Here is a 13479-nt window from a genome sequence, read left to right as displayed (position 1 = left end):
CTCCTCTTTCCTCAATCGTGGGTTCAACAAATAATATTAAATAAAGCAAAACAGCCACTGGATCATAAATCACTTGTCCCTGCTAAACTCAAACACAGCTCAGAATCAGGATCATTTCATTCAGGCCAACAACTTGATGTACTGACATGATGTACTTGTGGCATCAGCTTCCAGCTTTATTGTAGCTCATGTAACATCATAGAATTAAGAAATCCAAATCCCAGATGAACTTATGTTTTTGTGCTTGGTTTTTATCTGTTTCCACGTTCTTTTTACTCCAGAGGGGTCACATCTAGGGGAATGACACTAATTTTCATACAGTGATTGGGATTAATGGCTTCGTTAAATGTAAACTAATTGAGCCATTGATGTGTAATTTACACATTTATTCAATCTGCAATCTTTTGCCATGCCATTTGGCGTCTCTTCCATGCAGCCACGGTGTTCGACTTTTTCGAGATTTCGAGTGAGATTTACTTTTTCTTCTTCGTATTTGACTAGAATCAGTCTTTGCTCCTTTTTGCTGGTAGATTAGCCACATGATTGTGATTGGTCTGCTGCCTTGGAACCCGCCCTTATACGTGCACGTTCACCGATTCACAACAAGACAAACCTGGATTGAGTTAGTGAGTTGATAACCAGCCTTGTGATATCGCTCATTCAGATCGTCATTGTCCTGAATAGGTTCAGCTGGATAAGTTGGAGTAAAGCCGGATAAGTTCAGCTCGCTTTGTGATACAGGCCTCATATCGCACTTAAAGTGCCGAAATCTGGGGCAATATTTACAAAAGTACAATACATTACACTACTCATTTTTATGGCTTATTCATGGGGCAGGTTATTGGGATTCAAAGCATCTCCTTCACAAACTAGAAAATTCTCTCTGGGAGATTTTGAAAGGGCCACTGGGGGTTACTGCCGGGGGTACTCTGTGTGTGTGTGTGTGTGTGTATGTGTGTGTGTGTGCATGTGTGTAACTGTAACCACATAAAGTTACCTGTGTGTTTGTGTGCAGTAGAGGTCTGTGTGCTATTAACAGCAGAGACACCAGAGGAGTTCCTGATTAATGAATTGGTCTCAGCTGTGGCTCAGGCCTGAGGCTCAGGGGTTGCCTTGGTAACTTTAAGTGGTTGTCAATGACGACAGAAACGCCCTGGGCCAGGACACAGAGAAAGGGGCGATTTTCTCCCACTGCGCTGGTCTCACATTTGGGCTTACTGTGACAAAATGGTAGCTCCTATCCCAAAAACACGCAGACTGTGGGTGTCATAAGACCTTCCTGAAGACTTTAGTATGTTTTTTGTCTTTTTAGAGTAAATATTTTGGAGGCACGTGTGAGTTTTAAACAGGGGTTGTTTCTGCTTCTCTCAGAAAATCATTGCATTAGAGTCAATGGTGAGCATACAGGGACGTGACCACGAACGGAGGCTGCAGTTTAAATTCTGGACATCTCACTGCGTTTGCTGAGCACATTGTGAGAGACAGAACAAGTTTGTCTTCAACTGTGGAAAAAATCTTGTGTGTAGAGTGTAAATTGTGGCCGGGAGGTGGGGAAAGAAAAAAGTTTCAGACAATTTCAGACATCTTCCTAAACTGATGATGATACAATACCCACTCGTTATAATCTCAAACATTTCTCCAAAAATAATCATGGTCATTGAGCAGTGATTGATCAAAACTTATGAGACCTATCAAAACATGAACTAATACACCAATACACTAGGCTTGTGTCTACAGTAAATGAAGTCTCTCAGTAAAAGTATGCCTAAGCAGTAGACCTTTGAAAAACGTTCTTTTTTTTTCATCTGTCCCATTCATTTCAATGGAATTTTTTTATTTTATTCATGATTTTTTTTCTTTTGCAGTTTTTTGTGACTTAAATTGCAAAAAATCTGTATTTCATAGAGAAAGGTAATAGCACACTGATCCCAATCAAACCGGACGTTTTGATATATAAGGGATGAAAAAAGGAAGGGATGTTTATATGAGATGAAAAAAGATAATGAAGATGTGCTGGTGGGCCTAATAATAAGAAACGCCTGTTTATATATAGCGAAGGTGGTACTTATAATAGTATATTAAGTAGAAACAGCTATATATATACATATATATATACATATATAGAAACAGGCTGTTTCTATATATGTATATATATTATTTACTATAGGAGGAAGGGGGTCATAATTTAAGGGGGAAATTAAATTATACAACCCTTAGGGTAGGCACAACAGAGAGGACTTCGGTATTACAATTTGTGGGGTTAAATTATGGAACAGTTTGGAGGAATTTCCAGTTTAAAAAATATATAAAGAGAGGATGCTACTGTTTTTTGTGAATTATGTGAATTATGAATAAATATCCATAAACAACAGGTGAATGGTTCTTGTGGAAGTTTAGAGAATAAATATGGTAAAAAGATGAACCAACTTAACTAAAGCGATGAGGAGCTAAACAACAAAGAACAGAAAACATTAGTTTTGTATGACATGTATTTTATTTTCATTTCTGTAAAATATGTATCAAAAAATTCATTCACCTTCCTTATAAGTCTGATTTCAGAGGAAAGTAATATCAACAAAAACTTAGTTCAACCTTAGTTGGAGATAAACAGCATCAATCAAAGACACTGCTGGGAGGAGAGTCCCGTCCCGTCTCCTAAAATCTAAACATGGTTTAACATGGTTTAAAACACTCAAAATGTCAAGCATCGTATTCCAGAGACTGTGAAGTCCTGATGTTTGATGGTTCAGCAGGAGTCTGTTTTCTTCACGCAGATGAACGGATATGAAACAGTGCACACATTATTGGACCAGCCAGCTGCAAGAGAAAATGTTGGTTCATTATAATATGAAATGATAGAAAATAAAACCCAAAATCTATCGGATTCTTCTTTTCTCAAAGTTGGACTAAAAATAATGTAATGTACTGTACATTATTAGAGGATGTTGAAAGTTGCATTGATTTTATAACTTATATTTTAGAAAAATCAAGCAAATCTTTTTTTTTTTTATGTTCAGGTTTTTGATTCTCCCGCATATATCCATACGATTAGTCACCTCAGGTAAAATAACTAAAAACAAATAAATAAACAAATAAATACATGAATAAATAAATGCATATAACAGGAATCTGAGCTGAAGGAGAGCTAGAAATGTTTTGTCTCACCTCTGGCGTTGAGGTAGATACACTGGCGAGAACTGACAGAGGTTTGTGAATGCCAGTTGGAGTAGCTGAAGGGACTCTGGTCCAACCATCTCCAGGTCTGGACATCAAGTATAAAAAGAAAGTGTTAATTAGAAATGAGTTGGTCTTCAATGCTTATAATATTCATTATAGGCAGTCAGATGTCTTGGGAACATCAGGATGGACCAAAGAAATCTAAATTCTACCAGTGAACTCTGAATGTCAAGACATGTGTCCTGAGCTGAGCTGATTGTGAAGAGAAACTGGGTCATGGAGGAAGTCAGAGTCCTGACCTGAATTCAATAGAAATGTTTTGGAAGGACCTGAAGGTTCTATCAGTTCATTAGAGGAAAACCAACAAAATCTCCGAACTGAACTGGTTCTGTTCTGTCATTTTTATGTAGAAATGTAGAAATTCTGTGTGTGGTTTAATAACCTGGAAGTAGAATCCTCCCATCCAGGCAGTAGTATATCCTGCTCTTGTGGTGAGATCCTGCAGGAAACTGTAATCAAACAGGTCATGGGCTGAAGCCAAAGAGGACCCGGATCTGGCACAGTTGGCCTTGGAGGAAGACACACAAATGTTGTGTTAATATAACAAAATGTATCACACACTGTAAAAGCTGAAAGTGTTTCTCTGAGTATCAAATGTAAATCACCACAGCACTGGTCCAGGATGTGCTGGAGGCCACAAACTGATAGCAGTCGCCCTTGTATCTGACCCAACCAGAGGGACATGAGAAGAACCGTCCTGTGGAGACGAGACACGACCAGAAAGTAGATTAATTTAATGTGAATAGGTCGAATAGAAAAACATAATAATCAGGGTTTCATCTAAGACAACAGACCTTGGGCTGGTGAGGCCTCCTCCCCAGCAGAAACCTCCACAGATTCTTTAACTAAAAGGAAAAAAGCCCAAGTCACATTATAATCACACTCTTCACACTAATATGGAGGAAATAACAAGTATGTATGTATATGTTTTTACCTTCAGGAATGAAACTTGCAGCTTCACTTTCTACCGCTGAGACACAAACAGAGACAAACAAACAGTTCAGACTGTGATTGTAATTTAATCGTGTCAGTGAAAATTGAAAAATTGAGGACAACAAAGATAACATTTTTACCAAGTAAACCTCTGCAACATTAGGTATTCACACAACTATCTTTAAATCCCACTAATATGGAGTAAATTAATGTATATTATAAGATGACATTTTAATTATAGTTTGTTTGAATGAAGTAAATATTTTTAATGTAACCTTTTCAAAATAAACAACGGAAAATCCTTCAGAACAGCTATTTTGGAAATGGCTTCTGACAAAAACATGAAAATATGTTTTTACCTTCAGGAACGAAAACTTCAGCTTCATTTTCTACCACTGAGACACAAACAGAGAGAAAAACAAACCATTCAGACAGTCTCATACTAATTTAATTGTGTCAGTGAAAATTGAGGACAACAAATATTTACATAGTAAACCTTAATATAAAATTAATGTATATTATAGGATGACATTTTAATTATAGTTTGATTCAATAAAGATTTTTAATGTAACCTTTTCAAAATTAGCAATGGTAAATCCATCAGACCAGCCATTTTGAAAAAGGCCAAAAAAAAAAGCCTGAAACTGAGTGCATAGCACCGGGGGGTCAATGGTGTCAGAACATCCAAACAAAATACAATCTGTTCAAAAAGTTAAAGCACTTTTGTTCACAGCTGTTTCACGTGTGAACTCAACTTACGTTGGTTGTCCTTCTGCAGCTCCTGTGGTACAGCTTCAGCGGCTCCAACTAAGAGAATATTATTATTATTATTATTATTATTATTATTATTATTATTATTATTGTAATTTATTCAAAGGAAAGGTGTGAGCCCGTTTGTATATTGGTAAGAAAAGCTGGGCAGGACGAATCACAATTTCTTCATATGTCTTAATATTTCAGCACATTCCAAAGCAATTGAGAACAAATGCTACTGATATTGTTTTTACTACCTTCTGTGGTCCTTTTGAGACTATTCACACAATTCTTAATCAGCTTTGAAACTATGTTGACACAACAATAAAAAACACAATGCACTTGTCATGGCATGAACACAGCACACACAATACACAGCAATCAATATCCAAAGTCACCACACACACAATACACCACATCCAAACAGTAATATCAGCACCGCAGACAGGTGGACAGCTTCACACACGTATCACCAGTTATGCATTACACACATTCCATTACAATTCAAACAATATATAAACTATTATCAATTCCACTCAAATTGGAAATAAATTAAACTCAACAAGTGCCTATTTTATGAGCTCCAAGTTAACAAAGCTTTCTGTTTAATCCACTCCTGGTTGAATAACCTAGTTTTGTCTTTTCCCTCTAGAGAAATGATTAAATCCTTCCGTCCCAAACCTTTTTCTCTAACTTTGCTCAAGTGGTAAAGCCCTAAATCTCACAGTAGCCACGTGGTGAAGTCCATTCATCATGTGGAATCAATGAATGAATGAAACGTACATTAGGTATTATGTTAGGTACTCAAGATGAGCTGGCAAGACCAGTTCCGTGCCTCTTTCTTTAAATCAGCAATGACAATCTCTCTGGGGCCCTGAACTTCAGGCCCCACTGCCCAAACTGAAGTGTGCTCTGTAGCAGTCACCAGTCCACAACACTGCAGGCGCAGGCACAACAAACTATCAGAGCTTATAATCCTGCACTGCACAGCAGCACCCGCCGGTGGGGCTTTACCCCTAATAAAAAGACACCATTGCTGACTGAATCCCTGGGCCTGCTTTTTATATGCAGTACTTTGCCTCTATCTAATGGGTTGATGGTGGTACTACAGTTAAAAATTACAATATAAACACCACCTCTTGCCTAATTAATGGAATTTAGAAGTATTTTTGGTATCTTCACAGTTTCTCTTACAAGGGGTAAAAACCCAATATGGCTTCTTTGGTTTTATCCAAATGTCCAAATGGACAGTGGGCCTGATTCTGTTTTTACTATAACATTCGTAGAATATGTGACATTTGGTATCTTTTGATCCGGTTCTAGTCTGTGGTATCTCTGTTTACGATATCATTGCTATCAGGTGTTTTCTACTAACTGATATACAGGACATTTAAAAATTAGTTTATCACTAATTAGTCAGACATCATTACAGTCACACATTTGGGATACATTGTCTGAAGTCTGATCTATTCATAGAGACCGCTGTCATAAATATGGACCTGATAGTTCTGGAGCTATTCCTGAATTATTTTGGGTTTATCTCTTTAGTGAGGTCAGCTTCACCTCTTAAGATGTTAGCAAACTGTACGAGTGAAGAGAAAAGCTCTGACCTGCTGCAGCCGTGGCCGCAAGAACACAACCAAGAATAACAGACAGAATCAGGAGAGCCTTCATGATGAAGATGATGATGATGGTGAGGATGGAGAATTGTGGCGATGCTTTATGTCTGGTGGGAAACAAAAATGACACAGACCACAATCTATTACCATGTATTTATATAGCGTCAATAACAATAGTAATCTATCCAGTTCTCCAGCAATTTAGACCTATAGCAGCATAAATAAGGGATGGTTGAGCTTCACCTGAGCCAGAATCAACTTGAACTAAAGACATTCAAAAAGGTTAAAAATGTTAAAAATGCAGATGGTGTCTGCCTCCTGAACATAATCTGGGAGCTGTTTTTTCTGGAGAGGGTCCTGGTAGCTGAAATCTCTACCTCCTGAACTATTTTAGAAACTCTAGGAACCACAAATAAGCTTGAACTTTGAGAGAACAACTATCTTTTGGGAAGGTATGGTAAGAGAAGATGGAGCTAGGCCTTTACAATAGCAGGTGTCTTACCTGGGAGTCAAGATCGAGATGTTCAAGTGTCAACTGTTTGATGAAGTGTCAATGAGGAGGCTGCTCCGTCCTTTAAATACACCAGACAGGTAAATAATGCCCTTTGACCAGACCATGAAAGTCTTTGTTTACCATGTTTTACTTCTAAAATAGAAGCTATAAATGCTTCCTGAGGCCAATAAGGAAACGTTGATATGGATTTTCTGATAAGTTTTGTGATAACACCACTAATGTAAATGTTTACATCCAAAGAAATGACTGACCAGAATGCTTATCAACCTTCAACCTGTTTACAGTATTATTAACAGCCTAGTTCCAACTTTTTTTCCCCTCTGGCTGGATTAATCTGATCTCCCTTATCCATCTTTAAGTTTCTGTCTTCACATGTGGTATTAATTAATTAATTTAAATTTGTCTCCACACTGATCTCAGTTTGTGTGTAAATCAGCAGCAGCGCCTCCATGTGGTCAGTAGAATATTGTATCAGCTGCTGTCTCTACCTGGATCTACCATGGATCTGTACCTACCACTGGATTAGAACCAGGAACAGCTGGTTAGTGACTTGGAGACATGATCCAGATTTAGGAAGATGATGGAAAGACTCTCATGTGTTAAGTTCTTTATTTCTGAGACAAATACTCAGACTAGACCTGAACCCTGGAAGCTTCTTCCATCCTCAGAGGAACCAGGTCAGAAATAAATGAATCATCTCCTGGGTTGATTCTAGTTCAGATTAGTTTCTAGTTTAGTTTGATTCTCAGCTCCAGGTCCATGAATCTTTTAAAAGTCTTGTCACTAATGAACAGACGTCTCTTATTCAGTTTCATTTCTACCAGTGGATGAATGATTGAGTTCAGCTCCTCTTCTGGTCAGTAGGTGGAACCAGGACTCACTGTGTGTCGCAGTTGCCGTCTCTCATCCTTTCTGTCTTTTATTATTGTCTTTGTGTGTGTGACTGTGAAAACTGTGGATATATAGTCCTGTAAGTGACATGACATAGAAATTAACAACAAAAAAAATAACTTTTGTTATAATAATCAATAATAATGTGTTTAATTTTTGATAGCATTGCTGCTGTATTGGACTATGATGTCGGCACTGTGTAAAAATATTTCTCAAGTGGGAGTGCCCCCCGCCAACTCTGGCGTCCGATCTCCTGGAACTAATGATAATGCGAGGGTCTGAACGGGGCCTATCTTCAGTTCTCCACTCTACTTATTTATCTCCACCATGATGCAATGAGGTCGTTCAGTTTTCAGGTTCATGATAAGAAGGAATAAACAGCAAAGTCACGTTTCAAGGGTTGATTTAAATCAGTGTCACGTTAGGAATAGTGAGCGTGATTTTCGTCTTTGCGGAGATTCTCGTGTCAGGTCCTGAAAACATTGACTGGAAGGAGAGGTAATAAATAAGTTTTCATGACCTTTCACTAGAAGTGAAAAGGTCAACTTATATGTGTGTGTCAATAAAATATGTGTGTGCAATAGCATCTTATTGAGATTACTGGAAACTGAGACAGTAGCACTTATTCTAGCTTATATATATTATATATAACTTTGGACTCACTTTGGACCGTAAGTTAATCTAATCAAGTCCTTGTAACTAAACTGCTTCCATCCCAAATTTTCTGCAGAAACAATAAATGAATCAATAAATTATGTAGCTAAATAAATAAATAAATGAACTAGTTTGTTGTTTTTTGTCATTGTTTAATTACAAAGATGAAATGTAGGTGTCATGTTATTCTCAGGATGTGCTGACCATAAAACATTTTAACATGTCAGTCTCCTTTTAAAACTTCTACAAACAAAATGCTCATTTTGATTTCGAGAAGTTTGCAATAGTTCTGTTTTTTGCTGTCATATTTGACAAAGGTGTGTATTTTTTTTTCAGCAAATTTTGATATTTCAAACTCAGATCCCACAACGCTCCATTTTTAAAATGTGTAACATAAATGTTACATTGTTGACAAAACTGCCCTCTTCAAAAACACCCTAAAAAAGTACATTTATATTACTTCTCTTTAATGCATTTTGGTCCTAATCAATAAAGTATAATATATCTGTCACTGTTTAAATATGTATTCTGTAGATTTATAACTCTTTATCTTATTTGTTTTTTTAGACTCCTGGGGCTGTTCTAACCACAGCTGCATGCACTTCCCTTTCATCTGTCAGCAGAGTTCAAACTGTTAATCATCACAACGTGAACTTTGCCTAAAAGCAACGGAATCTTAAAATATTTTTATAAACTAATTTAAACAGATTTTTATTAAATTTTTAAGTTGCATTTGATAGTTGAGATAGTTTATTAAAGTACGGATGACCAACACTTTTTTTGAAGGAATGACAATCTAGAAATACTGGATCTTCCATACCACCTGCCTTCATTGACTGCCTTGAGTATCAAATAAGCTCCTGTGCTTCTAGCTACTGTGAACATTGAATAAGTAAAATGCCTAGAAGAGGTGAGGAAGCCTTTGTCACTTTTTCTGTGGTTCAGGAGCTATTGGAACAGCAAAAGACTTTTTTTTATAAGGATTTACTTGAGCAACAAGAAAAGAACTACAAATCATGCCTACAAGTGATTGTTGACTCCATGCTTAGCCGCTTGGACAATGTTGATAAAGATGTACATGTCCAAAGACGTTCAGGACCTTAAAGCTAGCCTCCACTTTTCACAAGCTGACTTGGATGACCCGCAAACCAACACAACAGCCAACATTTTTAGACATAGAGATGCTCTCCACATACCCTATAGCTACCTGCTCACCAGTTAATACCAAAAAGGCTAGCAATTTTCCCAAACAGGCACAAAAATGCCCCATTCATCATGTTAAGCATACCAACAGCAACCATTCAGCAACAGTAAACATTGAGATGTTTAATGAACCATGCATCTTGTCATGTACAGTATTTACATTGTTTTACTTTGTACATTTAATGCTCTTTACATACTCATATGTATTTATTCTTTACATATTCTCTAACATTCTTTAACATGACATACTCTTTCACATAATATTTGTATCTCTTACAGGTCTCATGTTAGGTCTCTGCCTTAACTATTCTTAACTCTACCTATTGTCTTTGTTTCTTGTACTTCACATTCATTTATGTACTCTTTACATTGTTTTTCCTTGTTCATTTGTCTTTAGTTTTACTTCAAACATTTGGCTTGTTCAGTATATCATCAGCAGCACCAGCAGAAGCAGCAGCAGCACTGCCATCTTGATTATCATCATCTAAGAAAAAGTGTGTTAAATTGTTTTAAGAACACACAATTCACACTACACTTGCATTAAGAGACGAATACTTGGTTAAGTACAGGAGTGCGCTGCAAACCTGTCGTATCACCGGTGAAAAAGGTGAAAACGATGCAGTCCCATAACCACAGATCATCAAATGAATGACCCACTTTGAATTTAGCATGCGTCCTCAGCCATGATAAATAAGTTTTCATGACCGTTCACCAGAAGTGAAAAGGTCGACTTATGTGCATGTCAATAAAAGTTCTGTTGCAATAGCATCTTACTGAGATTACTTAGTACAGCAATGACTTTGAACTTATTCGCTCATAATTAAATTGCTCTTAATCCTCATGACCTGACTTTGACCTTTTTGTAACATAGCGATTATCATATTTGGCGAAGGTGCGTATTATTTTGGAAATTTTGATGTGTAACCTAAATAGTTACAAAACTGTGTTCTTTTTTTTCATAAATCTTTTAATCCACTTCATTCAATAAATACCAAAAGGTATTTAGAATTTACAGTCACCAATTAACCTAACAAGCATGTCTTCAGATGGTATGAGGAAGCTGGAGCAACTGGAGAGAACTCATGCAGACTCAGGGAGAAAAATGCAAAAGTTCCCACACAGTAGTAGAGGCCACGATAAGGATATTCAAAGAAACTAAATGATAAGATAATGAAACTTTGAGACGTTTAAGGTGTGTCTGAGTTTAAGAGTAGTCATGACATGCCATCCTTTATGTCTGTTCAACCAGCTGATTAGTTTAATCTGGTTTAATGGATAAATATATATAAAGCTGGGTATCGTCTGCATAGCGATGGACATTTATGTAGAGTTTCCTTAAAAATATTGTTATTATTATTACTACTATTTTATGACAAAGAAGAAGATGGACTGAAAAAAGTTTGGATCTCTGTTTTTCCTCTCTGTTCTGGTAAATCTAGTACATATTATAAAGGTTATGATCGTCATTTAATTGGTTGTGAAAACTGAGCTCAACAAAACTTCAAAGTGAACTTCTGCAGAAGAAAAAAACTATCAAACTCACATAGTTTTCAAAATATCCACTAATATTAAATAAACTGATGCACATTTTGGCCTTTTATTTTAACAGTTTAATTGCACACAATAAAAACTGACAGGAATGAGGCAGACTGCATCCACAATTCTACGACATGACTTTACTGTGACATAAAGTAATTATAGATTCATTCAATATTAATAAAATATCAATAACAATACAAATTATATTCCTAGCATGAACTTTTTAAAGTTAGCAAAGAGATTTTAATGCAAAAAATTAAAAATCCAGGAAAATGCAAAAAGCTTCTGTCAAGGTTTTTCATGTTTGATTTCACTCATATTTTATAGATTGTTATTCTAAAAAACTCACTCTCTCACTCACTGAAACATTCAGACTCAAACTCCATAACTACAGTTGTGTCACATTCACAGCTCTGAACATGTTGTAATGATTAACAGTTTGAACTCTACAGATGAAAGGGAAGTGCATGCTGCATGCAGTGAAAAAATATATAAGATAAAGAATTATAAATCTACAGAATACATACTTAAACAGTGTCAGATATATTATACTTTATTGATTAGGACTGAAGTGGATTAAAAGAATTATGTAAAAAAAAAAAAAAAAAAAAAAAATATAATTTATTAACATGCGTTTTTTTAGGACGTTTATGAAGAGGACAGTTTTGTCTTTAAATGGTAACAATATGACTATATTTACGTTACGTTGAGCTTGTGCAAAATTTGCTAAAAGAAGTAAATACATACCTTTGTCAAATATGACAGGAAAAAGCAGAACTATTGCAAACTTATCAAAAAATAGACGCAAGGGTTTAGAGCATTTTAATTATGAGTTAATTCATGTTTTCAAGTAATCATTTTGTTTAGAGAAGTTTAACAAGCAGACTGACATGTAAAATGTTTTATTCTCAGCACATCCTGAGAACATCAAACTAGTTTGTTTTATTGTTTATTTATTTTGTTACATCATTTATTTATTCATTTTCAGTGGATAGAAGTAGTTCAGTCACAAGGACTTGATTAGATTAACTTAAGGTTCAAGTGAGTCCAAAGTCGTCGTTACAATCAGTGTCTCGGTTTCCATTAACCTCAGTAAGACGCTATTGCAAAATAACTTTTAATGACACACATAGCAGTCGACCTTTTAATTTCTGCTGAATGGTCATAAAAACGTATTTATTGCATCTCGTTCCAGTGACCTGACACTCATGAAAGTCTCGTCCCGCCCTGATACCATTCGTTCTCGGAGGTCAGACCCCAAGTTTTTTAAACTTGACTTAAACAGACTTTATTTGTCATGTAGATTTCCATCAACAGAAAAATTCAGTGCAATAGCTCAGTGCACAAACATGAGCACGTCCATGGCAAAGGATATTAATAATTTAAACGCTGATTTATTTCAGAAATATCAGAAATAGTTCTTGTGACCTATTACTCACTTAGTGAGCCACTCAATAAGAACAGGTACATTCCCAGAAACTTGGAAAACAGCAATAATTACCGTGATTTACAAGTCGGGAGACAAGGACCTGGCTAGTAACTATAGGCCTATTGCCATTCTCTCTGCAGTCTCAAAAGTCCTGGGGCCTCATTTATCAAACTGTGCGTAGAAAAGGTTCTAAATTCTGACGTAGGAATGAAATTTTAGAATGTATGTAAGAAATCCGGATTCATCAAACGTGCGGACTGGTCCTGGTCCTGGTCCTGCGCACATGAATAAGTAATCGGTGATGATAAATCCCACCTGTTCTTAGCTACCATACTCGTGCATAACTCGTGCATTGAGAAACGCCCATACTTGGCCATATATGGTAACAGCAATCCATTTAAGAATGCGTGAAGGGATTTATTTATTTGGTTTTTTTTTTGTACCGTCACCGAAATCACTGCAAAGTGAAAGAGCCTGTGTGAGCCGGAGCCGGAAGAGGTGGAGGAGTTGGAAGAAAATCGTTGCAAAATCAACAAGACCCCACCAAATCATAAATGAAATAAAGGATCATCTGACCAACATCACAAATACTTTACTGCAAATAAATGAGTCGCCGTAACAGACTGATACATGCACATCGCAAATGTTAAACAAATTTAATGAGAACACATTAAAATAAAGAAAAATTTAATTTCTCACATTTCAAA

General features: G+C 36.4%; 1 protein-coding gene across 2 annotated transcripts; it reads right to left on the bottom strand.

The window, feature by feature from the left end:
• Positions 1 to 2475: 2475 nt before the first annotated feature.
• On the bottom strand, positions 2476 to 7169 carry LOC125003778 (ladderlectin-like). 2 transcript variants are annotated; one of them, XM_047577954.1, is made up of 10 exons: positions 7045 to 7169; positions 6534 to 6649; positions 4930 to 4977; positions 4530 to 4565; positions 4172 to 4207; positions 4032 to 4082; positions 3843 to 3934; positions 3620 to 3745; positions 3166 to 3262; positions 2476 to 2817 (listed from the first exon to the last, which is right to left on the bottom strand). In XM_047577954.1, exons 2-10 carry the CDS (start codon positions 6595 to 6597, stop codon positions 2747 to 2749), a joined length of 621 nt encoding a protein of 206 aa, XP_047433910.1. In that variant the 5' UTR covers positions 6598 to 6649; positions 7045 to 7169; the 3' UTR covers positions 2476 to 2746. The 2 variants fall into 2 exon arrangements, with proteins under 2 accessions (XP_047433910.1, XP_047433911.1); XM_047577955.1 differs by lacking the exon at positions 4172 to 4207.
• Positions 7170 to 13479: the final 6310 nt, after the last annotated feature.

Source organism: Mugil cephalus, chromosome 2, assembly GCF_022458985.1.
Source record: "Mugil cephalus isolate CIBA_MC_2020 chromosome 2, CIBA_Mcephalus_1.1, whole genome shotgun sequence".
Lineage (NCBI taxonomy): Eukaryota > Metazoa > Chordata > Actinopteri > Mugiliformes > Mugilidae > Mugil > Mugil cephalus.
The sequence above is the reverse complement of the archived record's forward strand: the minus strand, read 5'-3'. Positions and strand labels throughout refer to the sequence as shown.